Source organism: Squalius cephalus (genome assembly GCF_949319135.1).
Source record: "Squalius cephalus genome assembly, chromosome: 2".
Lineage (NCBI taxonomy): Eukaryota > Metazoa > Chordata > Actinopteri > Cypriniformes > Leuciscidae > Squalius > Squalius cephalus.
Genome location: NC_137123.1, coordinates 63,890,675 through 63,917,899, shown reverse-complemented (window position 1 = coordinate 63,917,899; position 27,225 = coordinate 63,890,675). Strand labels below are relative to the sequence as shown.

The 27,225-nt window shown below is 38.4% G+C and overlaps 1 protein-coding gene across 1 annotated transcript; it reads right to left on the bottom strand.

The window, feature by feature from the left end:
- Positions 1-4,858: 4,858 nt before the first annotated feature.
- pros1 (protein S) lies at positions 4,859-26,970 on the bottom strand. Its single transcript, XM_079864023.1, has 14 exons — positions 26,673-26,970; positions 20,439-20,596; positions 19,912-19,936; positions 19,402-19,488; positions 19,186-19,308; positions 18,087-18,212; positions 16,981-17,109; positions 15,420-15,660; positions 13,986-14,172; positions 12,084-12,248; positions 11,709-11,877; positions 11,067-11,203; positions 8,447-8,675; positions 4,859-5,696 (listed from the first exon to the last, which is right to left on the bottom strand). Exons 1-14 carry the CDS (start codon positions 26,734-26,736, stop codon positions 5,536-5,538), a joined length of 2,001 nt encoding a protein of 666 aa, XP_079720149.1. The 5' UTR covers positions 26,737-26,970; the 3' UTR covers positions 4,859-5,535.
- Between the last annotated feature and the right edge of the window lie 255 nt (positions 26,971-27,225).

The window sequence follows — 27,225 nt, the reverse complement described above, 5'->3', positions numbered from 1 at the left end:
AACACAGTTGTGAAGATACTGCCTTTTCTAATATCTTTGACAGAAAAGGTAGATTCGAGATCGGCCTGTAATTGACTAATTCTGTAGGATCAAGTTGTGTTTTTTAACAAGTTTTTTAACATAGCCAGCTTAAAGGTTTTCGGTACATATCCTAGAGACAAAGATGAATTGATGATAGTAAGAAGAGGATCTGTGACCTCTGGAAGCATCTCTTTCAGTAGCTTAGTCGGTATAGGGTCTAACATACATGTTGTAGATTTAGATGATTTAACGAGTTTAGACAATTCTTCCTCTTCTATAGTAATGAATGAATAGAATTTTTCCTCAGGGAGACTACAGTGCACTCCCTGATGCGATACTGTAGTAGACGATTGCATAGTTATAATTTTCTCCCTGATGTTATCAATCTTGCAAGTAAAGAAGTTCATAAAGTCATTACTGCTGTGTTGCTTGGAGACGTCAGAAGATTTACTCGTTAATTTATCCACAGTATCAAATTAATAGCTAGGGTTGTATTTGTTTTCTTCCAAGAGAGACTAAACATAAGCATATGTAGCAGTTTCTGTACACAATAATGCTTTCTTTCCACAGAATGCGAAAAACCAGAGCAGAGATGTTGCTGCAAGAAGGATGGGAGGATATTCTAAATTAAGATTAGCAGAAACATGGAATTATGTCACAATCACAAGCAGGTTCTGAGCCATTTCAAGATGTTTTCAAAGTTGCATGCTCTTTGTTTGCTCAGTGTTTGGCGGCCTCCTCCTCGCTGGCACACGCCAGCATGAATATCACATCAGATATATTATTTCTATTGCGACATCGAGTGAGATTTCCAGCAAAACATCTTTCGAGTTCCACAGAAGTTGAGGACATGAGCGTGAATCAATGATTACACAACTTTAAATTTCGGGTGAACTGTATCTTAAGGATCTGTTCATGACAATAATTGCCAATTAACCCCATAAAGCTTCTATATAATGTTTGATGCATGCATTTCTTATGATAAAAAAATCTCCTCCAGTCCTTCCGTCGTCTGGTTGTTTAGACAGAGCAAGTAAAAGTCTTTTAGTGTAATTGTTCAAACGTGTCTTTCTGCTGTCACACATTTACTGATTTTTGTAAAGTAAACGTCAGAATATTTTTGATATTGTCAGTAATATTTCAACTGGACTGAAGCGACTTCAGTTTACTTGATTATCCAGACATCATTTATTATAAAAATCACAAGTATCAAATATGATCTTCAGGCTTTTGAGGAAGGTTTATTTGTTCATCTCTCAATCATCATTACATTACATGTCTTAAAACTACAGAGCTTTGATCATCAAACTAAGCATTTAAACAACATCTTACTAAGACTGTCTCATTGGCAGATTCTGATATTAATAGGCATTTATGTAAGAATATGCTGTACTGTTATAAAGATCTCATTGATTTACATCACAAGAGATGCTTTTTGTCCATATAACTATCAAGATCTGCTCCAAATTGCATATTTCTGCTCAGTTTGGGCCTCTGAAGTTGTTTTTTTCTCTCCATATTATCACTATATCAGAGTATATGAGTCATAAAAGCCTGATGTATCAAATATGATATACATAAGACACACTTTTAGATAAAAACAAAACAAAATTGTCTATAAAATTTCACAGGGTTACGGTGCGTCTCTTTCCAGAGCCGTCGTCATCATGTTAAGATGAGCAGTTAAAACCATCAGAATGTCCGTCTGTAAAGTTTAGATCCTGCAGTTTCTGTGCGTCTGAAATCTCTCAGTGTTTTAGTGAAGGCAGATCTTCTTTCTAATCACAGCTGTGTGTTGATCCGACTCTGATATTCCCGTCACATGTGAGGTTACATTCTTCCTCTTGTTTTTCTGACCCAGTGTTTTCATTCTCTTGCCGTTTCCCATCTGTGTCTTTATGCAACACTGAGGTCAGGTCACTCGTGTCCATCTGTAACACACACTGTATATCTCAAATCATGAAGATCCAGTGTCCAGTTATTGCCATATGGAAACATTCATGCACCTTTAAACTACACAAAAGTCAAAAGTAGAGCACTTTCTATTAATAACAGCTGCTTCCAGATCTTTAGGGAAATTAATTTCCAGGACTTTTACTGGACACGCTTTTTAAAAAAAGTGAGATTACACTCACAGAAAGACTGATCTGTAGTTAAAGGTACATGTTTCTTTTGTCCCTCTAGTGGTAAAAAACAAACCTGTGTGTATTTTGCGAAAGATCTGTTTTGGTCTGGCTGTGCTTCGGCTGATTATGATTATCCTTCTGCTCATAAAACATTCACTACTGGAGAAATAACCCGTTTAGATCTGACTGTAGCTGAAGACGTTACTGTAGTTTTACACATTAATAACACAATACTTCCTTAAGAATAACTCCAGCACAACAACCATAATGAAATGATCTTCACAACAGATAATCTTTACAGTGAACTCTTATAGATAAATATGAGTTTATCTGTTCAATAAAACACTTCGAGCTCAGTCTCGTTCTCTTTTCTCCAGCAGACTCTCCTCTGTTCGACACACACACACACACACACACACACACACACACACACACACACACACACTAACCCTACCCCTAAACCTACCCATCACAGAAAACTTTCTGCATTTTTACATTTTCAAAAAAATATAATTTAGTATGTTTATTTACCCATTCCCCTCATGGGGACCGCTGGCTGGTCCCCACAATGGAGGTAATCTCAGGTTTTACTATCCTTGTGGGGACATTTGGTTCCCACAATGTAATATAAATCAAACGCACACTCACACACACACACACACACACAGGATCTGATGTTGATTCTTGTTTTATTACGAGCTCAGTCTAGTTGTCTGACCAGTAACACACACACACACACACACACACACACACACACAGGATCTGATGTTGATTCTTGTTTTATTACGAGCTCGGTCTAGTTGTCTGACCAGTAACACACGCTCACACACACACACACACACTGACACACACACAGGATCTGATGTTGATTCTTGTTTTTCAATGCTTTTATTTCCCCCTGAGAAAATCACAAATTTAGTAACACTTTACAATAGGTTCTCATTTATTAACATTAGTTAACTGAAACTAAAAATTAAAATACTTATAAAGAATGTAATAATCCAAGTTAATGTTAATTTCATAATTTCTGATTCTGATTGGTTGAGCCGCGTTCGAAGCCGTTGTAAATGGCTCCACACACACACACACACACACACACACACACACACACACACACCTGTGACCGCATTACATTAGTGTCACTGCGCAACTGCCGTTTGTGACTCTGTTGCTGCCAAGCGGCAACCTCCCCGTCTCTCTCTTGAAACCAACACGGAAGTGAGTTAAACTGCAATTCATTGACTGGCCGCTTGGCCTGGCTGCAGAAGTGAGTCAAATCTGTATCTCCCTCATGTTAAAATTACCAACTTTACAGCAGAAAAAAATATGTTTACAGCCTGGATCTCTATGTGGCTTTGGTCTATACAGCTAATTTTGCCCTTCATAACAACTGTGAGGGGGGTGAATTATTTTATAACTCGTCCGTTTAGTTGATTAATATTTAAATTTAAGGGTGTGGCCAGTGGCCACTTGAGTGACAGATGGATTGCCGCTGTCAGTGCTAGCCGTTTGTCTGCTGTTACTAGCCGTCACTTCACCTCAGCAAATGTTAGCTGCTGAACTTGCCATCTCTGCAGTGTTTGTGCTTTTTTTCGGGATTATTTCATACAATTTAATACTTGGGTACAAAGCCCACGTCTTTGGATTCCGTCGTTGTCGTCCAGTATCGTTCGAGAGAACAACCAGCGCTGTATTTCAGTTGTTTTCCTCTGTGAACATGCACTAATGGATGTCTGACAATTTCGTTGCTTTTTGGGGTTTTCAAATTTAAAACGTCAATAAATGCTCGTTCGTTCTGCTCTCACCGAACAGATGGATTATAATATGCTTATGTACCGTCAGATGAAATCATGCAGGCGTCGGCGCTTTCTCCGTTCATGCAATAAATGCACATGAATGAGCGCGGATTTTCTAGCGCATTTACTTGAACTTCATAGGCAATATATCTATGGTTTAACCCATTTGAGAGACGGCCAACATCAGAATTTAAAATGGACTGAATAAGCTCTCTACGAACTTGAGCAATGCCGCGCTGACGGACTATGAAAGAGTGACGGACATGTATGCACATAAATCACTCTCACACACAAACACTCTCGAAGTAATACACAGTCTCACTTGTAGCCATGTCTTTTAACTATTATAATATTACGAAGGGCAAAAATAGGAACGTTTAATTGGCTTTACATCATCAGCTAACTCGATCACTTCGAGCTAGGTGATTTCAGATAGCCAGGCCAGGCTCCTCAGCTCCACTCACGCCCCGCCTGTTTGCCTATTTTCTGTTATCCGGGAGTGACGCGAGGCCAAGATGGCGACGGCCGGCTCCGCCCACTTTAGGCTTCAAAAATGCTCTTCAGAAACCTACGGGTGACGTCACGGACACTACGTCCATATTTTTTTACAGTCTATGGTTGCTGCATGTGTTGCTTAGCAACCTCTGGAACTACATTGCTTGGCGGAGGAATAAATGTGTTATAACGTTATATTTTTTGTTGCTGGTGTTCATTTTATGAATAAAATAAATATTAAAATGAATATTTTTATGTAGTAACCATTTTTATAAAAGCAGTAAGCCCCTTGAAGCCGTGTTTTACAGTGGGTTTAGAACAGCTGAGGGGTTTTTACTCCGCGTCGAGCCTAACAACGCCCTCAGCTGTTCTACATCCACTGTAAAACACGGCTTTATTGCTTTAATTGAAATCAAAAGTCATATCTGTTAATGTTTAATGGACCTGAATTAACAATGAACAGTTGTATTTTTACTAAGTTACATTAACTAACAATGAGTAATACATTTGTTACAGTATTTAATAATCTTATGCATGTGTTAACTAATTACAGTTGAACATTCTCATTCATGTCTAAAGAGGGATTTCACTTCACTGAGATTTCCATGATGACGACAACATACTGCATTTCATGTTTTGTTTAGTTTTTTATTTATTCAATTTTTATCATTTCATGTTTTATTCAAACAATTAATGCTGCACTAGTGTTCAATATCCACCTAAACATATTCACATCACGTTAAAATTGGTGTTATTTACAAGATACAAAAACTGACGGCTCTATACTGATTAAAGACACACAACGGACACGTCAGGAATATTAATAATAATAATAATACTACAACCATCAGGATGAATGTCTGTCACATGTTTAAATAGAGGCTCGTTCATACTAATGAGTGGATCAATTAAAACACGCATTTAAAATACAAAGAAACATCACAGGACATGATGTGATGCTGAACCCCGAATCAGGGCGGGTTTTGTGTCACATGTCCCTGCGTGAGGCTGTGATGTCACTTCCTGTCTACTGTGGCTGTGATTGGGTGGATGGCGTGTCACATGTCCCTGCGTGAGGCTGTGATGTCACTTCCTGTCTACTGAGGCGCGTCCGGGGCAGAAACGGGGGGACAGGAGTGAGACGTGATGCTGTTGTCTTTACTAACAGCCTCGTCGAAGTCCAGCTGCCGCCCGTTCACACTGATCTCCAGACAGCCGTGGAAGAACGCGGAGATCGGAGTGATGGACAGTGGGAGATCTGCACACACACACACACCATACATGATTTCTCCATGCACATCATTATTGTGTTCATAATCTTGAATCAGAATAAGTTCCTCTTGCAGTATCTCTTCTCTTCTCTGATGACGAGGGCGGGGCTATAACCTGTCACTCACATGACATCATCCAATAGCAAACCACAACCATCCAATCAATTCCCCACAGACACAATCAAGCCCCGCCCACATTTGTTCCTGTTCCAGAAGCGTTTCGCTCAGATATACGACACAATAGAGGAGAAAAGACGAGTGTGACTTCACTTTCATGCTGATTTAAAGCATCATGCACATTGATCTAGAACAAAACCTCTCCTGTCTCTAACGTTTGGAGACGAACACGATCGATCGGAATCACGTTCTGCTCCTGACAGACGCTGGACTGGATTCACCAGGATCAGTCACAGGACAGTCCAGGTTTAGATGTACAGTCGATGTTAGCGCACCATTATTGATAAATGTATTGATTTAAAGTCTTGATAAAGAGGATCAGATGTCAGGAGCTGAAGGAGTGTTGGCGTCAGCACAGATACTGTACTCACCTTTACCAGTTACTGTGATTAACTGAAGTGGTTTTTTATTGTCATTTTTATTTATTTAAAAAAAAAAATTCTATATAGTTTTTATTCAATTTTATTCCAGTTTTAGTTATTTTGGTACATAATTTTTACATCTTCAGTACATTTAAAAAAATTATTTTGTTTTCACTTTAATTTTTAGTTTTAGTAATTTTTTTGTTTTTTGTCATTTTTATTATTATTTTTAAATATGTCTATATAGCTTTTATTCATTTTTTATTTCAGTTTTAGTTATTTTATTACATAATTTTTTACATCTTCAGTATCTTTAAAAAAAGTATTTTATATTTTGTTTTCATTTTTAGCTTTAATTACATTTTTTGTTAAAGTTTTAGTCATTTTGTTGTGTTTTAGTCATTTTTATTATTAATAATATTATTTTTACATCTATATAGTTTTTATTCAGTTTTTTATTTATTTCAGTTTTAGTTATTTAAGTACTTCAACTTTAAATAAAAATGAAAAATGTTGCCTTTGCAAGTAGCTGAAAAAAGGAAAAAAATCAGTTTAATATATTTTAGTTCGTAAGTAAAGTAACTAAAGTTTTTTTTTTTAGTTTAGTAAACTATAACTGGACTAACAAAGAAAATTACAAAGCGAAACACAATTATTGATCAAAAACGCGAATGCTAACCAATTCTTCGTGTCTGAGGTTTCAGCTCTTCACTAGGAGGACTAGAACTAATGACAAACGACTAGTTCCCTTGTAAAATGATCTATATTTTAGTATTTGCACTTACATTAAAGGGCACCTATTATGCAAAATTCACTTTTACATGGTGTTTGAACATAAATGTGTGTTGGCAGTGTGTGAGCAAAACCACCCTAGAATGATAAAAATCCACCCAGTAGTTTTTTTACTATCTCAATAAATCATAAGCACTGTCTCAGAACACCCTGTTCTAGATTTTCCTCACTGTGACGTAGAAATGAGCTAAGCCCCGCCGACGTGATTTGATTGACATCTGGTTTTGGCATAGACCCCGCCCTCGGTGATCTGCATCCTCCATTGTTTTCAACAACAGCCGGTAATGTCTCCTAAGAAGTGTGTTGTGGGATGTAAGAATGGACATACTAGTCTTCACTGACATCAGAGCCACTGAAAACGCAGCGGATGGATTTTATTTATGAAGAAAAGGCACCACTTAAACGTCCTAAATACGAGATTCATTTTCTGACTGACTGTTTAGTGAACGAGGGTCAAAGTTAATCCTCAAGTGTGGTTCGTTGCCTACAGTTCGCGATCCAACGTCACCTCCAGAAAAAGTAAGTGTATTTTATGATTTTTGAGCAAATAGTCATTTCAATCGATGTCAGCCAGTTCAACAACAAATGCGTCTAAAGCTATTTATTGTCGTCGTCATAGGATGTCTCAACAAACAACGTCAGACAGTTTTATGTCACGTATCATTTTTTGCAGCATTTACAAATGTAAATAAATTAAGGTCTGCTCTATCTCCATAGACAGTAGGCTATATAAACGTCTATCTCCCTCCCCTTAAGAAATAAATAAAAAAAAATTCGTTTGTACTTCACAGTAGTGTGTGTGTGTGTGTGTAGTTTCAAAAAATTGCGCGAACATTATCACAGTTCGTGTGTGTGTTGCACATCCATAATGGCAAAAGGGACGCGATTAAAACTTTGTAAGTACAGAAATGTATCAAATAACCATTCCGATACGTTTAGTCCATTCTCATTCGTGTTTATTCTGTGCCGGACTCTCTTCATCATCTAGGTCCAGCAGCAGGGCGGGGATATGCACCTCATTTACATTTAAAGTGGTACACACAAAACAGCTCTTTTTAAAACAGGCCCCAAAAATGACATTTTCAAATGGTTATAATAAATTAACTGTGGCGTATTTTGTGCTGAAACTTCACAAATGCATTCTGGGGACACCCAAGACCAATATTACATCTTCTAAAAAGGGGCATAATAGGTGCCCTTTAATGCATCTGGCAGAAGCTTTTATCCAAAGCGACTTATATTTTCTATCAGTTCATGCATTCCCTGGGAGTCGAACCCTTGACCTTTGTGTTGCGAGCTTCATGGAAAGCATGGATTTATCATTATATCAGTGAGCATGGATTGGCAAGTCAGCTTTATGAACAGTGTTCTGCTCGATGGGGTTAAACATGAAGTCGCTGACTGACCTGGAAGTCCTCCGATGTACGTGTGGACGTGTCCCTGCATGGCGCGGTGGAGTTTCGCTAACGCTTCGCTCAGGGTCACGGGGTCACTGTAGGTCACGCTGGAGGAGTTTGCTGAGATGAGGAGAACATCAGCTGACACTCTCATCTCCACGAGTAGACGATCCGGATAGCAGAGCATCAGAGACTGTAGAGTCGCCACACACACACCGTCCACAAACACCTGCAGGTCCTGCAACACAAGAGCGCGAGTGTGTCCCAAATCATGCACTATACACTATGCACTTATACACTGCACTTATACACTATGTACTTATACAGTATGTAGTTATGCACTATGCACTATGTACTTATGCACTATGTACTTATGCACTATGTATGTACTTATGCACTATGCACTTATGCACTATGCACTTATGCACTATGCACTTATGCACTATGTATGTACTTATGCACTATGTATGTACTTATGCACTATGCACTTATACACTATGTATGTCCTTATGCACTATGTACTTATGCACTATGCACTTATACACTATGTATGTACTTATGCACTATGTACTTATGCACTATGTATGTACTTATGCACTATGCACTTATACACTATGTATGTCCTTATGCACTATGTACTTATGCAGTATGCACTTATACACTATGTATGTACTTATGCACTATGTACTTATGCACTATGCACTTATACACAATGTATGTCCTTATGCACTATGTACTCACTATGTATGTCCTTATGCACTATGTACTTATGCACTTATACACTATGTATGTCCTTATGCACTATGTACTTATGCACTTATACACTATGTATGTACTTATGCACTATGCACTTATACACAATGTATGTCCTTATGCACTATGTACTCACTATGTATGTCCTTATGCACTATGTACTTATGCACTATGCACTTATACACTATGTATGTACTTATGCACTATGTACTCACTATGTATGTACTTATGCACTATGCACTTATACACTATGTATGTCCTTATGCACTATGTACTTATGCACTTATGCACTATGTATGTACTTATGCACTATGTATGTACTTATGCACTATGCACTTATACACTATGTATGTCCTTATGCACTATGTACTTATGCAGTATGCACTTATACACTATGTATGTACTTATGCACTATGTACTTATGCACTATGCACTTATACACAATGTATGTCCTTATGCACTATGTACTCACTATGTATGTCCTTATGCACTATGTACTTATGCACTTATACACTATGTATGTCCTTATGCACTATGTACTTATGCACTTATACACTATGTATGTACTTATGCACTATGCACTTATACACAATGTATGTCCTTATGCACTATGTACTCACTATGTATGTCCTTATGCACTATGTACTTATGCACTATGCACTTATACACTATGTATGTACTTATGCACTATGTACTCACTATGTATGTACTTATGCACTATGCACTTATACACTATGTATGTCCTTATGCACTATGTACTTATGCATTTATACACTATGTATGTACTTATGCACTATGTACTTATGCACTATGTACTTATGCACTATGTACTTATGCACTATGTACTTATGCACTATGTACTTATGCACTATGTACTTATGCACTATGTACTTATGCACTATGTACTTATGCACTATGTACTTATGCACTATGTACTTATGCACTATGTACTTATGCATTTATACACTATGTATGTACTTATGCACTATGTACTTATGCACTATGTACTTATGCACTATGTACTTATGCACTATGTACTTATGCACTATGTACTTATGCACTATGTACTTATGCACTATGTACTTATGCACTATGTACTTATGCACTATGTACTTATGCACTATGTACTTATGCACTATGTACTTATGCACTATGTACTTATGCACTATGTACTTATGCACTATGTACTTATGCACTATGTACTTATGCACTATGTACTTATGCACTATGTACTTATGCACTTATACACTATGTATGTACTTATGCACTATGTACTCACTATGTATGTACTTATGCACTATGTACTTATGCACTATGCATTTATACACTATGTACTTATGGACTATGTACTTGTGGTACTTATGGACTATGTTTTTTTTTTTTTTTTTTTTTTTTTTTTTTTACAATCTGTATTGTGAAAAGCGCTATATAAATAAAGTTGACTTGACTTACTTATACACTATGCACTTATACAGTATGCACTTATGCACTATGTACTTATGCACTATGCACTTATACACTATGTACTCAACTGTGTAGTGTATGAACTTTATGAGTTTATTTTGTCTTTCAACATCGGAGTCTGATAGCCCCTCCCCCTCTGCTACGTAATTAAAGCTGCGACAGTCGAGTGCATGAAGTGTCCAACGTTCCACACTTCGTTTTTCGGTTAAATAAGTGCATCATCCGGGTACTTAAAGTGCACTTTTTCTCTTTGGAATTTTCAGTGTGAACGCACTACTCGCACTATTTATACTACAAAATGGAGTAGAATAGTGCACAAGTATGCGATTTGGGACACACCTCACAAGTGTGTGTGTGTGTAGCATGTGTGGAGACTTCAACAGGACATGATGTCAGCGGAGGAGGAGCTTACCGCATCGTCGGGCCCCTGTGTTACCACGGCAACGGAGAGAGGGACAGTGTTGTTGGTAACCAGTGCGAATAACACACCGGTGCTGCTGGAGGGTCGAATGCTCATCACAACATCAACCTTCCACTGATCACTTCTGTCTGCAACGTCAAGAAAAGAGTTAGACCGGCATTTATTCAATTATCCATGCAAGTACTTGTATGACACTATTGTCTTCTGTAGAGCTTTGAAGTAGTTTCATAATTATGGAATTTTGCAACATTGAAACTGTTATTGAACTGAACTGAATCAACACTGAACTGAATTAGTTCCATAATTGATGAATATTGCAACATTGAAACCGTTATTGAACTGAATTAAATCAACATGGAGCTGAATTGAATTTGTTTCATAACTGATGCACTCTGTAACACTGAAATCGTTATTGAATGGAATAAATTGAATTTGTTGCATCATTTTCCAGTTTATCACTGTGAAGCTGCTTTGAAACAATCGGTATTGCATAAAGCACTACAGAAATAAACGTGACCTGACTGATGCAAAGTGCAAAAATATAAGCCGGGTTCAAACAGAGTTTTCTGTGGCCATGCACGTGCTAAAGATGCATGTAGCTGTGTGTCAGGATGTTGGGATGGAGTGACTGACTGTAGTCGATGTTGAAGAGCGCCAGGCCTCCTCCACTGAAGAACGAGCCCTTCTCCACGGACACGTAACAGTGCTTGCTCTCCTTCCCCTGAATCACTTCTTTCACTCCCGACGCTCCCTGATTCATCAGATCCCATCCGCGGATACAACCGTCCAGCCTCGGGTTGATCTAATGCACATCGAGACAAGCAGAATAAACATCCATCGCGATCACAAAACACAGCGGCCACACGAAAGAGGATTAGAACACCACAGATCAACAGGTTGGAGCGCGCTCACAAGGAAAAAACCCTTTTGATTTGTTAGGTTTGTAAATGGACTGTCTTAATGTGTAGTTGCACCGCACTGACTGTAGGGGCACTAGTGAGCACTTGCCGGTTTGATGAGGCTCTCGTTGCGATTGGGCAGGCCGGCGATGTAAAGCTTGGTCTCCAGTTTGTCGTTGACGGGTGTGAAGAGACGCTCAGGGCTGTTGATGCTCATGACGGCCTCTTTACTGATCTTCACACTCACGCTTCCCATCAGCTCCTCCACCGAGATCTACACACGTGCACAAGCTTTCATTAGGGGTGTGATGAAACATGACACTCCATCTTGAAAAGCGGCCTTGTGATATCAGCACGACGGAGTGTATTCTGTATATATAAAGACTGACGCGCTTTGTGTTTCATAGTGAAGTGTTGCTCTGTTATCGTTAACATGCAGCGTCTCAGCAACTCAAAATCCGTGAGTTTCGGCTGCTTAATTAATAACGTTCATCTGGAAACGCAAAACTTGTAGTGTAAATCATTTATAAACATCAATATGTTTCTTAAGTTTTCAAAATAAAAGCACTGAGTTTGCATGTTTTGATGTGCACATGTTCTTGCTCAAGAAATGACAGCGTCTGCAGCATTTCTATTGTAAACAAGTGACCAAATATTACAGATTAAGTGGACACTTGAATTAAATGTTGTTTGGCCGATATTAAAGATTTGATCTGCTGTAACGTGTAACAACAACAATCACCAGGCATTCGTTATAATACGTCATGTACATAAGTTTATGTTTATGTATTTTAAGTGTTCTTCAATAAAACCATTTGATTACTTGCTTTTGAGACTTTATTTGAACCTATTTTTATTGCCTCAGTAGCCGCGTTTCCATTACCCTTCAAATTGCGCAAACTGAAATTGCGAATTGAAAATTTGCTTAATGGAAACACGTAATTTTCGTGAAAACTCGCATTTATCGCAAAAAAGTTTTTCCGCTCGCATGAGGGGGTTTTTCAGGCAATTCGAAAAAGAAATATTTCGCAAATCTGCAATGGAAACAGTTTTTGCGCATTTACAGTCACCTGACGTAGATGACGCGGTGTGTTTGGACAGAATACGAGACAGAGCTCTTTATTAAACTCATAAAAGACAAAATTATTACAGGAATTCTAAACCTCAAATAAATGCCACAATCAAGACCTGGAAGCAGAAATGAGGGAGAAACACTCAGAAACTCCTCATATGAGCCGCTCACAGTATAATAAGGGTCGTTCCTCACCATTAATGCTTGGAAACACACACACATCTCCTTCCATTAATAATAATGGCCAGTGCAGTGGCTGGGATATAGTACAGAAACCCACCAGCGTCCGTTGCCATGGTTTTTGGAATGATTTACTGATCGCGAGAGGAAAAAATGAAGTTTTAGTCGCATAACATCGGTTAATGGAAACGCCGTCATTTCGCAATAGTTTTTTGTCGACATTTAGAAAAAAAATCGCAAAAGTTTTGCGCAAATCTGTAATGGAAACACGCCTACTGATATTATATGTTGTCATTTTAAAGGTCATTGTTCACTTAGGTCTATTTTTAATACCACAAAAATTCCAATTAATCGTCGAAATAAACTCGATTACAGAAATAATTGTATATAATCGTGCATGTAAGTGTATCGTCACACCCTTTGTTTTTATAAAGAAATTAATGATCTTATATCGGTAATAATCATAAATGTTTCTTGAGCATCAGATCCTCATATTAGAGTGATTTCTGAAGGGTCATGTGACACTGAAGACTGGAGTAATGATGCTGAACATTCAGCTTTGATCACAGGAATAAATTACACTTTACTGTATATTCACATAGAAAACAGATGATTTACATTAGAATAATATTTCACTGTTTTACTGTATTTTTGATCAAATAAACGCAGCTTTAATGAGCAGAAGAGACTCTTTCAGAAACATGTAAAGTTGAGACTGTAAGTCAGATATGATCTATGATCGATGAGTCGTGAACGCACCACGTGCCACTGGCCGTCGTTGATGGCTTTCCCTCCGCTGGTCATCTTGATGGAGTGCTGGTTCTTGAACTGGACCTCGATGCGGCCGCTCCGTAAACCCAGCATGAGCCAGGAGTCCGGCGAAGACTCGGCGTAGAGGATCACTCCCTCGGGATCAAACGTGCGGAAATCAAACTCAGCTGCAAACCTGTGTTAGCAATCACAGCACAGAGACACATGAGGAATCAGATTCCCTTCTTAAAGAGGAGCCATCTGCAAAGTTACAACGCTCAAAGTTCAGAGCAAAGGGAGATATTTGCTTTTACAGAAATCGCTTTTTAAGGACTACAACAAACGGCTGGTAGAGACTACACCACATTCCTCCCGGGTTAGTGACATCACCAACCCTAGAATTTACATAAACCCCGCCCCCTGAACACGATATATAGATTATCAAGACAGAATATGCTAATCAATGACTAGAAGATAACTACACATCAGCTTCATAACTTCATCAACTAACCATTCAGAAATGTCCTGTTGCTTCTACATGTTGTCTCTTCTTCTTGAGTCTCTCCATCATTGTCTGACTCCGGTTTGAACATAAAAGGCTAAAAGTTTCTGAAATGTTCAGTACGTGTGTGTGTGTGTGTGTGTGTGTGAGGTAATCGGAGCTGCTAACACACACACACACACACACACACACAAACACACACACACACACACAAGCTGTTGAAGCTCCGCCCCCTGTGCTGGGAGCAGCAGCTCATTTGCATTTAAAGGGACAGACACAAAAACGGTGTGTTTTTGCTCACCCTCAAAAAGTGACGATTTTAACATGCGATATAAAAATATCTGTGGGGTATTTAGAGCTAAAACTTCACACACACACTCTGGGGACATCAGAGACTTATTTTACATTTTGTGAAAAGGGCATTATACCACCACTTTAAATTAAACATTACATGTCATTCAGGCTACGTCTACATTAATCCGGATACATTTGAAAACATTATTTTCTCTCCATCATTGTCTGACTCCGGTTTGAACATAAAAGACTAAAAGTTTTTGAAATGTTCAGTGCATGTGTGTGTGAGGTAATCGGAGCTGCTAACACACACACACACACACACACACACACACACACACACACACACACACACACACACACACACACACACAAGCTGTTGTAGCTCCGCCCCCTGTGCCGGGAGCAGCAGCTCATTTGCATTTAAAGGGACAGACACAAGAACGGTGCGTTTTTGCTCACCCTCAAAAAGTGACGATTTTAACATGCGATATAAAAATATCTGTGGGGTATTTTGAGCTAAAACTTCACACACACACTCTGGGGACATCAGAGACTTATTTTACATTTTGTGAAAAGGGCATTATACCACCACTTTAAATGCAGAAAACGGCTCCGAGACCCTGCTGAGATCATGTGACTCGCACCTGGTGTCGGCCTGCAGACGGAAGCGCAGATAGATGACGGGAACGCCGGAGAACTGCTCTCCCAGATACAGCATCTCCCCGTGCTTGTGACTGAACACACCGAGACACAGCGGGATCTCCTCACACACACGCCCGTCCTGCGCCAGCTTCACTCCCTTACGCCCGTCACAGTGACACGAGAAGCTCCCGACGGTGTTCACACACTCGCCATCACACACGTCCTGCTCACACTCGTCCACATCTGACAGAAGACATCACTCATTCAGCATCAACGTTAAAACATCAGAGCTTCTGAAGCAGAGCTTGAGTCCTGAACCGTACATTCACAGAACGCTGGGTTAATATTATCAGGTGTTTAATAATGTGAGCTTGAAACATTATCAATCATCCTTCCTTCGGGTCATTTTGACCCAGAATTTTTTTTTTTTTTTTTTTTTACGTGCAAAAATTTAGTGTACATCAGAGGGGTCCGAGACCCCATGACTTTTGTCGCACTTTAATTACGAATAAACAAAAAAATTATGGATTCGAGGAGTTTTGTGGATGAAATTTTAAAAAGTAACGAATCCTTCATTCACGGGTCAGTTTGACCCCCTTAGGAATGAATGGATTGCGAGGAATGCTTCAGTTCACATAGAAAAAACAAAAAATGCTCAAAATTCAAACTAAAAATGCAAAAACTTTACCAATAAATGATTGTATAATGTCTACATGTGTATGTGAATGCACACTGAAGAGAAACTGGCTTTAGGACCCAGAGGAACAGCTCATTTACTCCATATAGAGATATAAGCCCATCTAGAGTCATCAAATATCATCTTATATTATTAATTTTTTCCACAAGTTGACAAAGACACACAATGTAAGATATTCTGAGCTGAATTAAAAGAGTTATGCATGAAATTGAGTTATTTTGAATTTAAGTTAAAAGAATGTGAGGAACATGCTTAAATTAATATTTATTTATTATTTATTAATCAAAACTAGTAATTTAAAGGAAAAAAAATCTACCAAAAAAATTGCATAAAAAAATAGAAAAAATATAATCAAAATTAAATTAAATAAGCTTTCTGGACAAAAATAATTAAGTATAATTTTAGGGTTTCGGGTCATTTTGACCCGCGAGGGAAAGATGTGTTATAAAGTGCGAGGGAAGGATGAAGGTTAAGTAAGGGTTAATGCCCGATGAGGTGTCCAGTGTCAGGTATTAATGGATGACGCGCGTTGGACGGTTGCCTCCGCCGAAGCCCATTAATACCTGACACCCGACACCTCGTCGGGCATTAACCTGCTTTGGTCACTTGCCAAATAACACATTTTTAAAACATTAGTTTATATTTTAATTCGTTTTACAATCGAAATCTAAAGTTTTTACAAACAATAACTTGGTTTCCCTGGTTACGCCTCACGGTTTATTTACTAGGTGTCCTCTATAACTTTTTAATGGACACCCTGCAGCCAATCAGAATCGAGTATTCACCCAGACCATGGTATAATGTAGATTATTTCACATCAGTCAGTTTGGAGAATAAATGTGTGTGTGTGTGTGTTATGGTCTCACCGACACACTCGCGTGAGCTTGTGTTGTAGCGGTATCCCAGCGGGCAGCGGCACTCGAACGTCCCTGGAGCGTTGATGCATTGAGACGGTTCCACACACACACTGGGATACAGGACACACTCATTGATATCTGCAATGAGACACACACACACACACACACACACACACACACACACACACACACAAACACAAACACACAGCAGTATTAAGGCCAGTTCACACTGCACCAACAGACATGTGTTCAGTGAGCGATATTAACCCTTCGGCTTCAGGTCAGCCGGTCAGGTCACAGGTCACAGGTCACATGATCGACAGCATCTCGACACACTCACTCATGCTCTGAATGATCCACACACATCTGCCCTAAAGCATCACGAATCGCTTCTCACACACACTAGTGTTTCATCATTCCCACACTTCCAGTGTTGTGATTTCAGAGTAGATGTGTACTGAGCTGAACACACACGCACGGCATTGTGGGTCCTGTAGATAAGCTGCCGGGCCGAAGGGAAACAGCGTCTGATGATTTACCCGTTTAAAAACACTGTTACATAATGACCCTAATAGACCGTTCCAGTGGATTCTGCACACGTTCGGTGTGTGTGTCGATGTTTCCTCACAGCTGGAGGGGAATCATGTTTCTCCTTTACAGGAAAATCCCAGAATTCCTGGAACAGCTCAAACTCATCCGGCAGACGCCAAGAGCCGAGCAAACAGTCCAGCACACTGCACTCCTCCACAACAGCAGAGAACTCCAAGAGCGGCTGACCTGTGACCTTTGACCTGTGCAGTGCTGACCTGTGACCTTTGCAGAGCTGTCCTGTGACCTTTGACCTGTGCAGTGCTGACCTGTGACCTTTGCAGAGCTGTCCTGTGACCTTTGACCTGTGCAGTGCTGACCTTTGACTCAGCTCAAACTCATCTGGCAGACGCCAAGAGCTGAGCAAACAGTCCAGCACACTGTACTCCTTCACTTCACTGCAAGAGTGGCTGACCTGTGACCTTTGACCTGTGCAGTGCTGACCTGTGACCTGTGCAGTGCAGACCTTTGACCTGTGCAGTGCTGAGCTATGACCTGTGACCTTTGACCTGTGCAGTGTCGCTCACCGTTGCAGTGGATGTTGTCGTGTGTGTAGAAGCCCTTCTCACAGCTGCAGCTGAAGCTCCCGGGGAGGTTGTGACACGTTTGGCTGCAGCCCGCAGGGAATTCTGGGTCTTCACACTCATTAATATCTGTAAGATATTAATAAGATATTATATTTCTTAAGAACACTACTCATACTAACTACTAACCAGTAGGTGGCGCTTTAACCAACAGTGTGCAGTTTACTCTTGCATTATTTACACTTATATGACCCGTATGTAAGATTGTGGCCCAAACTGGTACTGCAATCACTTTCAAATTACTGTAGAGCGGTGTAAAACACAACATGACAACATCAACATCAGTCGAGGGCTGCAACTTCACTTTTAAATGACAATATCCTGGCCGGACTACTGTTGTCAGTGATATAAGTATTTGAAATGAACATGATTTCTTAATGTCTAGTTTTATGATTAATTGAAATACATTTCTTACATACGGTTCCTTTAACGTTTACATTTGATCTGCTCATGCATTCTTGGTGTCATTGCCATGTTTTACAGCGACTCCCACACTGTTTTGCCAGCCGACGCACTTAGACATGAAATATTTTTTGTACTTCCTCTGAGAGTTAATATTTTAATAAATATTGATGCTGGTCACATGACATACAGCTAAATTAAAATATATATATATATATAATATAAATATAATATATTTATATATATATAAAAATTAGACAAATCATTTTAAATAAGTTTTAATTGTTTTAATTTAAATGTTTTTATTTAGTTAAAATAAAAACATAAAAATGAAATAATTAAAAAATTAATTAAAAACGAATTTATTAGTTTACTAATTAAAAAAAATATTTATTTAAATGTCTAATTTTTAAAAATTACACACACACCCTGGTCACAGTGTTGACCCCTCCAGCCCGGTTTACACACACACACACACACACACACACACACACACACACACACACACACACACACACTCACCCTGGTCGCAGTGCTGACCCCTCCAGCCCGGTTTACACACACACACACACACACACACACACACACACACACACACACACACACACACACACACACACACACACACACACACACTCACCCTGGTCGCAGTGCTGACCCCTCCAGCCCGGTTTACACACACACGTGTATTTGCCCTGACCGTCCACACAGCGCTCGTAACCGTCCTTATAACACGGCAGCGGCAGACACTGGTTACTGATCTCTGAAACACACACACACACACACACACACTGCTCAGCTCAAACTCAACACATCATCATCATCATCATCATGGGTGTCAGCGAGTGTCGCTCACCTTGAACACAGGTGCGCAGGTCCTGTGGGATCCTGGGATTCTCCGAGTTTGGGTTATTGATCCCGACGCGATGAGATCCCAGACACACTAAACACACACAACAACATGAGAAGAGTCACACACACACACTGTGTTCTCCCATGATGCATCACAGTATGGAAGTTAATCAGCGAGTTCCAGCATCCCGGATCAGTTTAAGATGAGTTGTATAATGTATTAGTAAATGTTGAAATTAACATTAACCAAGATTAATAAATGCTGTGTAAGTGCAGTTCATTATTACTTCATGTTAACTAACGAACCGTACTGTAAAGTGTTACCATATAATATTTGACTGAAAGTATGTAGTGTAACTTGTTTCTATAATGTGTTTTGTGATTCTGGATTCGCGCGGGACGTGTCGTGACCTCGGGGGCGGAGCCTGATGACATCACATATCAGGGACTCGACTGTACGTGTGTGTGGATTACAAGAGTGTTTATTTGCACAAACACAACGAGGGCGACTTACCCACGTACTTGGGATAGAAATATTCCTGGAAGATTAAAAGAACATGAGATTATTCACAGACAAAATACACAGCGAAAGCTCCTCAGTTTAATATTCAACAATATTATTGATCTCCTGCACTGAAACCATTATATGACAACTGAACTGAGCTGAATAATATATATATACAGTATATATGTGAACTAAATTAATAACTTTTTTACAACAAAAATGAACCATCACTGAATTTACTTAATCAATCAATCAACTTTATTTATCTAGCACAGTAAAAGCAACAGTAATTGGCCATTGTGCTTTACAACAGGATAAATATCTAAAAAACAAGATTAGAGACGCTATTTTCTTCTGGAAACAAACTTTGTTGCATTATTTTGGTGTTATCTCTGTAAATCTGCTTTAAAACAGTCTGTACTGTATAAATAAAGCTGCCTTGACTCAGTGATTCACTCGCTCCTCAAACACACACGTTCGGGTCAATGTCGAATCAACAGCGTGAGGATCAACACAAACATCAGTATCGATCGCACCGTTTCCAGATTGTTCTCGAAGATCTCCCGCGCCTCCTCTTTATTGCACAGCTCCTCGATACACTCGCGCTCCAGGTTCCCCTTCTTGCTCTCCTCGAACAGTGTGTTCGCCCGTCGGTGGCGCCGCAGGAACTCAGACGCCTGACTCCGAGGAACAACTGCACATGAAGCAGAGACACACTCACTGTGTGAGAATTCATGTAGAAATATTCACTGCAGTGGACATTCATGTAGAAATATTCACTGCAATGGACATTCATGTAGAAATATTCACTGCAGTGGACATTCATGTAGAAATATTCACTGCAGTGGACATTCATGTAGAAATATTCACTGCAGTGGACATTCATGTAGAAATATTCACTGCAGTGGACATTCATGTAGAAATATTCACTGCAATGGACATTCATGTAGAAATATTCACTGCAAGGGACATTCATGTAGAAATATTCACTGCAATGGACATTCATGTAGAAATATTCACTGCAAGGGACATTCATGTAGAAATATTCACTGCAATGGACATTCATGTAGAAATATTCACTGCAATGGACATTCATGTAGAAATATTCACTGCAGTGGACATTCATGTAGAAATATTCACTGCAGTGGACATTCATGTAGAAATATTCACTGCAATGGACATTCATGTAGAAATATTCACTGCAGTGGACATTCATGTAGAAATATTCACTGCAAGGGACATTCATGTAGAAATATTCACTGCAATGGACATTCATGTAGAAATATTCACTGCAGTGGACATTCATGTAGAAATATTCACTGCAAGGGACATTCATGTAGAAATATTCACTGCAGTGGACATTCATTTAGAAATATTCACTGCAAGGGACATTCATGTAGAAATATTCACTGCAGTGGACATTCATGTAGAAATATTCACTGCAAGGGACATTCATGTAGAAATATTCACTGCAGTGGACATTCATGTAGAAATATTCACTGCAATGGACATTCATGTAGAAATATTCACTGCAAGGGACATTCATGTAGAAATATTCACTGCAGTGGACATTCATGTAGAAATATTCACTGCAAGGGACATTCATGTAGAAATATTCACTGCAATGGACATTCATGTAGAAATATTCACTGCAGTGGACATTCATGTAGAAATATTCACTGCAAGGGACATTCATGTAGAAATATTCACTGCAGTGGACATTCATTTAGAAATATTCACTGCAAGGGACATTCATGTAGAAATATTCACTGCAGTGGACATTCATGTAGAAATATTCACTGCAAGGGACATTCATGTAGAAATATTCACTGCAGTGGACATTCATGTAGAAATATTCACTGCAATGGACATTCATGTAGAAATATTCACTGCAAGGGACATTCATGTAGAAATATTCACTGCAATGGACATTCATGTAGAAATATTCACTGCAAGGGACATTCATGTAGAAATATTCACTGCAGTGGACATTCATGTAGAAATATTCACTGCAATGGACATTCATGTAGAAATATTCACTGCAGTGGACATTCATGTAGAAATATTCACTGGAATGGACATTAATGTAGAAATATTCACTGGAATGGACATTAATGTAGAAATATTCACTGCAAGGGACATTCATGTAGAAATATTCACTGCAAGGGACATTCATGTAGAAATATTCACTGCAAGGGACATTCATGTAGAAATATTCACTGCAGTGGACATTCATGTAGAAATATTCACTGCAATGGACATTCATGTAGAAATATTCACTGCAAGGGACATTCATGTAGAAATATTCACTGCAGTGGACATTCATGTAGAAATATTCACTGCAAGGGACATTCATGTAGAAATATTCACTGCAATGGACATTCATGTAGAAATATTCACTGCAATGGACATTCATGTAGAAATATTCACTGCAAGGGACATTCATGTAGAAATATTCACTGCAGTGGACATTCATGTAGAAATATTCACTGCAATGGACATTCATGTAGAAATATTCACTGCAAGGGACATTCATGTAGAAATATTCACTGCAATGGACATTCATGTAGAAATATTCACTGCAAGGGACATTCATGTAGAAATATTCACTGCAGTGGACATTCATGTAGAAATATTCACTGCAAGGGACATTCATGTAGAAATATTCACTGCAATGGACATTCATGTAGAAATATTCACTGCAGTGGACATTCATGTAGAAATATTTACTGCAATGGACATTCATGTAGAAATATTCACTGCAAGGGACATTCATGTAGAAATATTCACTGCAGTGGACATTCATGTAGAAATATTCACTGCAATGGACATTCATGTAGAAATATTCACTGCAAGGGACATTCATGTAGAAATATTCACTGCAATGGACATTCATGTAGAAATATTCACTGCAAGGGACATTCATGTAGAAATATTCACTGCAGTGGACATTCATGTAGAAATATTCACTGCAGTGGACATTCATGTAGAAATATTCACTGGAATGGACATTCATGTAGAAATATTCACTGCAGTGGACATTCATGTAGAAATATTCACTGCAGTGGACATTCATGTAGAAATATTCACTGCAAGGGACATTCATGTAGAAATATTCACTGCAATGGACATTCATGTAGAAATATTCACTGCAATGGACATTCATGTAGAAATATTCACTGCAAGGGACATTAATGTAGAAATATTCACTGCAATGGACATTCATGTAGAAATATTCACTGCAATGGACATTCATGTAGAAATATTCACTGCAAGGGACATTCATGTAGAAATATTCACTGGAATGGACATTCATGTAGAAATATTCACTGCAGTGGACATTCATGTAGAAATATTCACTGCAATGGACATTCATGTAGAAATATTCACTGCAGTGGACATTCATGTAGAAATATTCACTGGAATGGACATTCATGTAGAAATATTCACTGCAGTGGACATTCATGTAGAAATATTCACTGCAAGGGACATTAATGTAGAAATATTCACTGCAATGGACATTCATGTAGAAATATTCACTGCAATGGACATTCATGTAGAAATATTCACTGCAAGGGACATTAATGTAGAAATATTCACTGGAATGGACATTAATGTAGAAATATTCACTGCAATGGACATTAATGAAGAAATATTCACTGCAGTGGACATTCATGTAGAAATATTCACTGCAATGGACATTCATGTAGAAATATTCACTGCAAGGGACATTCATGTAGAAATATTCACTGCAATGGACATTCATGTAGAAATATTCACTGCAAGGGACATTCATGTAGAAATATTCACTGCAGTGGACATTCATGTAGAAATATTCACTGCAGTGGACATTCATGTAGAAATATTCACTGGAATGGACATTCATGTAGAAATATTCACTGCAGTGGACATTCATGTAGAAATATTCACTGCAGTGGACATTCATGTAGAAATATTCACTGCAAGGGACATTCATGTAGAAATATTCACTGCAATGGACATTCATGTAGAAATATTCACTGCAAGGGACATTCATGTAGAAATATTCACTGCAATGGACATTCATGTAGAAATATTCACTGCAAGGGACATTCATGTAGAAATATTCACTGTAGTGGACATTCATGTAGAAATATTCACTGCAATGGACATTCATGTAGAAATATTCACTGCAATGGACATTCATGTAGAAATATTCACTGCAAGGGACATTAATGTAGAAATATTCACTGCAATGGACATTCATGTAGAAATATTCACTGCAATGGACATTCATGTAGAAATATTCACTGCAAGGGACATTAATGTAGAAATATTCACTGGAATGGACATTAATGTAGAAATATTCACTGCAATGGACATTAATGAAGAAATATTCACTGCAGTGGACATTCATGTAGAAATATTCACTGCAATGGACATTCATGTAGAAATATTCACTGCAAGGGACATTCATGTAGAAATATTCACTGCAATGGACATTCATGTAGAAATATTCACTGCAAGGGACATTCATGTAGAAATATTCACTGCAGTGGACATTCATGTAGAAATATTCACTGCAGTGGACATTCATGTAGAAATATTCACTGGAATGGACATTCATGTAGAAATATTCACTGCAGTGGACATTCATGTAGAAATATTCACTGCAGTGGACATTCATGTAGAAATATTCACTGCAAGGGACATTCATGTAGAAATATTCACTGCAATGGACATTCATGTAGAAATATTCACTGCAAGGGACATTCATGTAGAAATATTCACTGCAATGGACATTCATGTAGAAATATTCACTGCAAGGGACATTCATGTAGAAATATTCACTGTAGTGGACATTCATGTAGAAATATTCACTGCAGTGGACATTCATGTAGAAATATTCACTGCAATGGACATTCATGTAGAAATATTCACTGCAATGGACATTCATGTAGAAATATTCACTGCAAGGGACATTAATGTAGAAATATTCACTGGAATGGACATTAATGTAGAAATATTCACTGGAATAGACATTCATGTAGAAATATTCACTGCAATGGACATTAATGTAGAAATATTCACTGGAATGGACATTAATGACCAACGGTGCAAATATGTCCTCAAAACAGAACATTTTCCTGTGATAAATGTGTCTCTGGATCACATCACCAGTCACATGACGCACGGGTTTATCTGTGGCAATAGCCGACAATACATTATATGGGTCAAAATTATCCATTTTTCTTTTATGCCAAAAATCATTAGGATATTAAGATCATGTTCCATGAAGATATTTAGTAAATTTCCTATCGTAAATAAATAAAATATGTATTTTTGTGAGTGAATGCAGCAAAAATGTGAACATAAATGACTTTAAACTTTAAAGTTGATTTTCTCAGTCTTTAGATTTTTTTGCACCCTCAGATTCCAGATATTCAATAGTTGTATCTCAGCCAAATATTGTCCTATCCGAACAAAACATTTTAAAAAATTGACCCATGTGACTGGTTTTGTGGTCCAGGGTGACAAATATGTCCTCAAAACAGAACATTTTCATTATTCCTGTACAAAATATAAGCTAAAGCTTCTGTCTGACAGACACGTGCATCATTATCAGCCGATGTTTCTGATCGATCAGGCTGGCCTACATACATCAGTCCATCGTACATTAACAGAGTAATCAAGGTTTCTGTCAGAGCACACACAGATCTATTCCTTCTATACCATTTAATTATGGATTTTTTGATGTTTTATATTTAAATGTACTTCTCTTTTATGAATGCTTTTCTTTTATATTGTTGTATTTCTCTTTTACTCTTTCTTATTCCTGTGAAGCGCTTTGAGATGAAGGCAGGCGTAACTGAAAATAAAGTTTATTATTATTATTATCTTCAGCATGACTTCATGAATGTCAGCTTTCACCGCATTAAACTCCTTCAGTGTTCCAGAGGGATTTATTCCCCTCGTGCTGCTGCTACTGGAGGCTCTTTCTGGAGAAAATGACGTTTTTTGGAATAAACATCGTAAGAGAACAAACATCTTCAACACTGACGCAAGACTAGTTTAAAGAAGACCAATGGTTTAATCTGTTTTCACTGTCACTTCTGTAAAGCGCTATAAAGTAACGCGGTCTGGATGAAACTGGTCACATTGTTACTTTTCAGAAAGTTATTTCACAGTTACTTTTGTTAAACACTGTTAATCTTGCCAACATTGTAAGTTAATTTTGTAGACACTGCTACATTCTTACTTTGTAAATACTGATCATTTTGGCAAAACTGTAACAGTTACTTTTGTAAACACTGCACCATTATTACGTTGTAAATACAGTTACTTTTGTAAACAATGCAACATTGTAACACTGCGTGACTTTTAATTACAACTTACAAGTAAAGACGGCCATCATATTCATGTCATGTGTTACCAAAATTACTATGGTAACCATGGTATAGTTTCCTCCCGAGTACCAGTTATGATAAATGATAAAACCACAACAGTAAGAGATCTGACTCGAAATCTTTGTCATTTTGATAAAACAATGTATGACAGCGACAAACACCACATCACCACAGTTAACATTAACTAAAGTTACTATTATGTTGTGGTGTAAACTGTGGTAAAAGGTAAACATTGTAAAAGTAAGTAGAAGTAAAGGTTATCACTGGTCAACACACGGCTCATTGAAGTAACGGTTGCTGCTGCTAAAACGCTTTGAATCACTTTGTGACAATAAACGCGTGTTAAACAGATCTGTGTGAGTGTGTGATTGTTGTTTTACTCACATCGGTGTGACTCGGAGAGTTGAGCGCGCACGAGCAGAAACACGAGGCCGATCAGGATCCTCATGCTCGCGCTTTCTGTCGGATAAAGATCCACTCACTCGAACCTCACACACTTCCGGTTCTGATCCGAACCCCAACACTCGGTTCTTCCCGTTCACGGTCCTCTAGCTGGAGTTCGCGAGCGCACTCATGACTGAGCAGCATGGGTGGGTTAGTTAGTTAACCGTGGGTGAACTAGCAGCCCTCAGCTGGTCAATGCGCTCGTGCACGCGGGTGTGAAGGTAAAAGGAAATTATGTAACAGGAATTTAAGCTGATTTTGATACATAATAATGAATTTAACCTCTTAATTTCTCCAGTTAAAAAGAAGAAAATCAGCGTTTTTATTTACTTGACAAACAAATGAAAGAAAAAAGGGTACTATACGTTTTCAACAATGTTTCAAACAAGTACATTGTTTAAATTAATACATTTTTAGCTAACTGTGATTTATATATGTACATTTCTGAAATGCATAACTTAGACAGTTTCCTCTGATAACAGATCACTGTAAA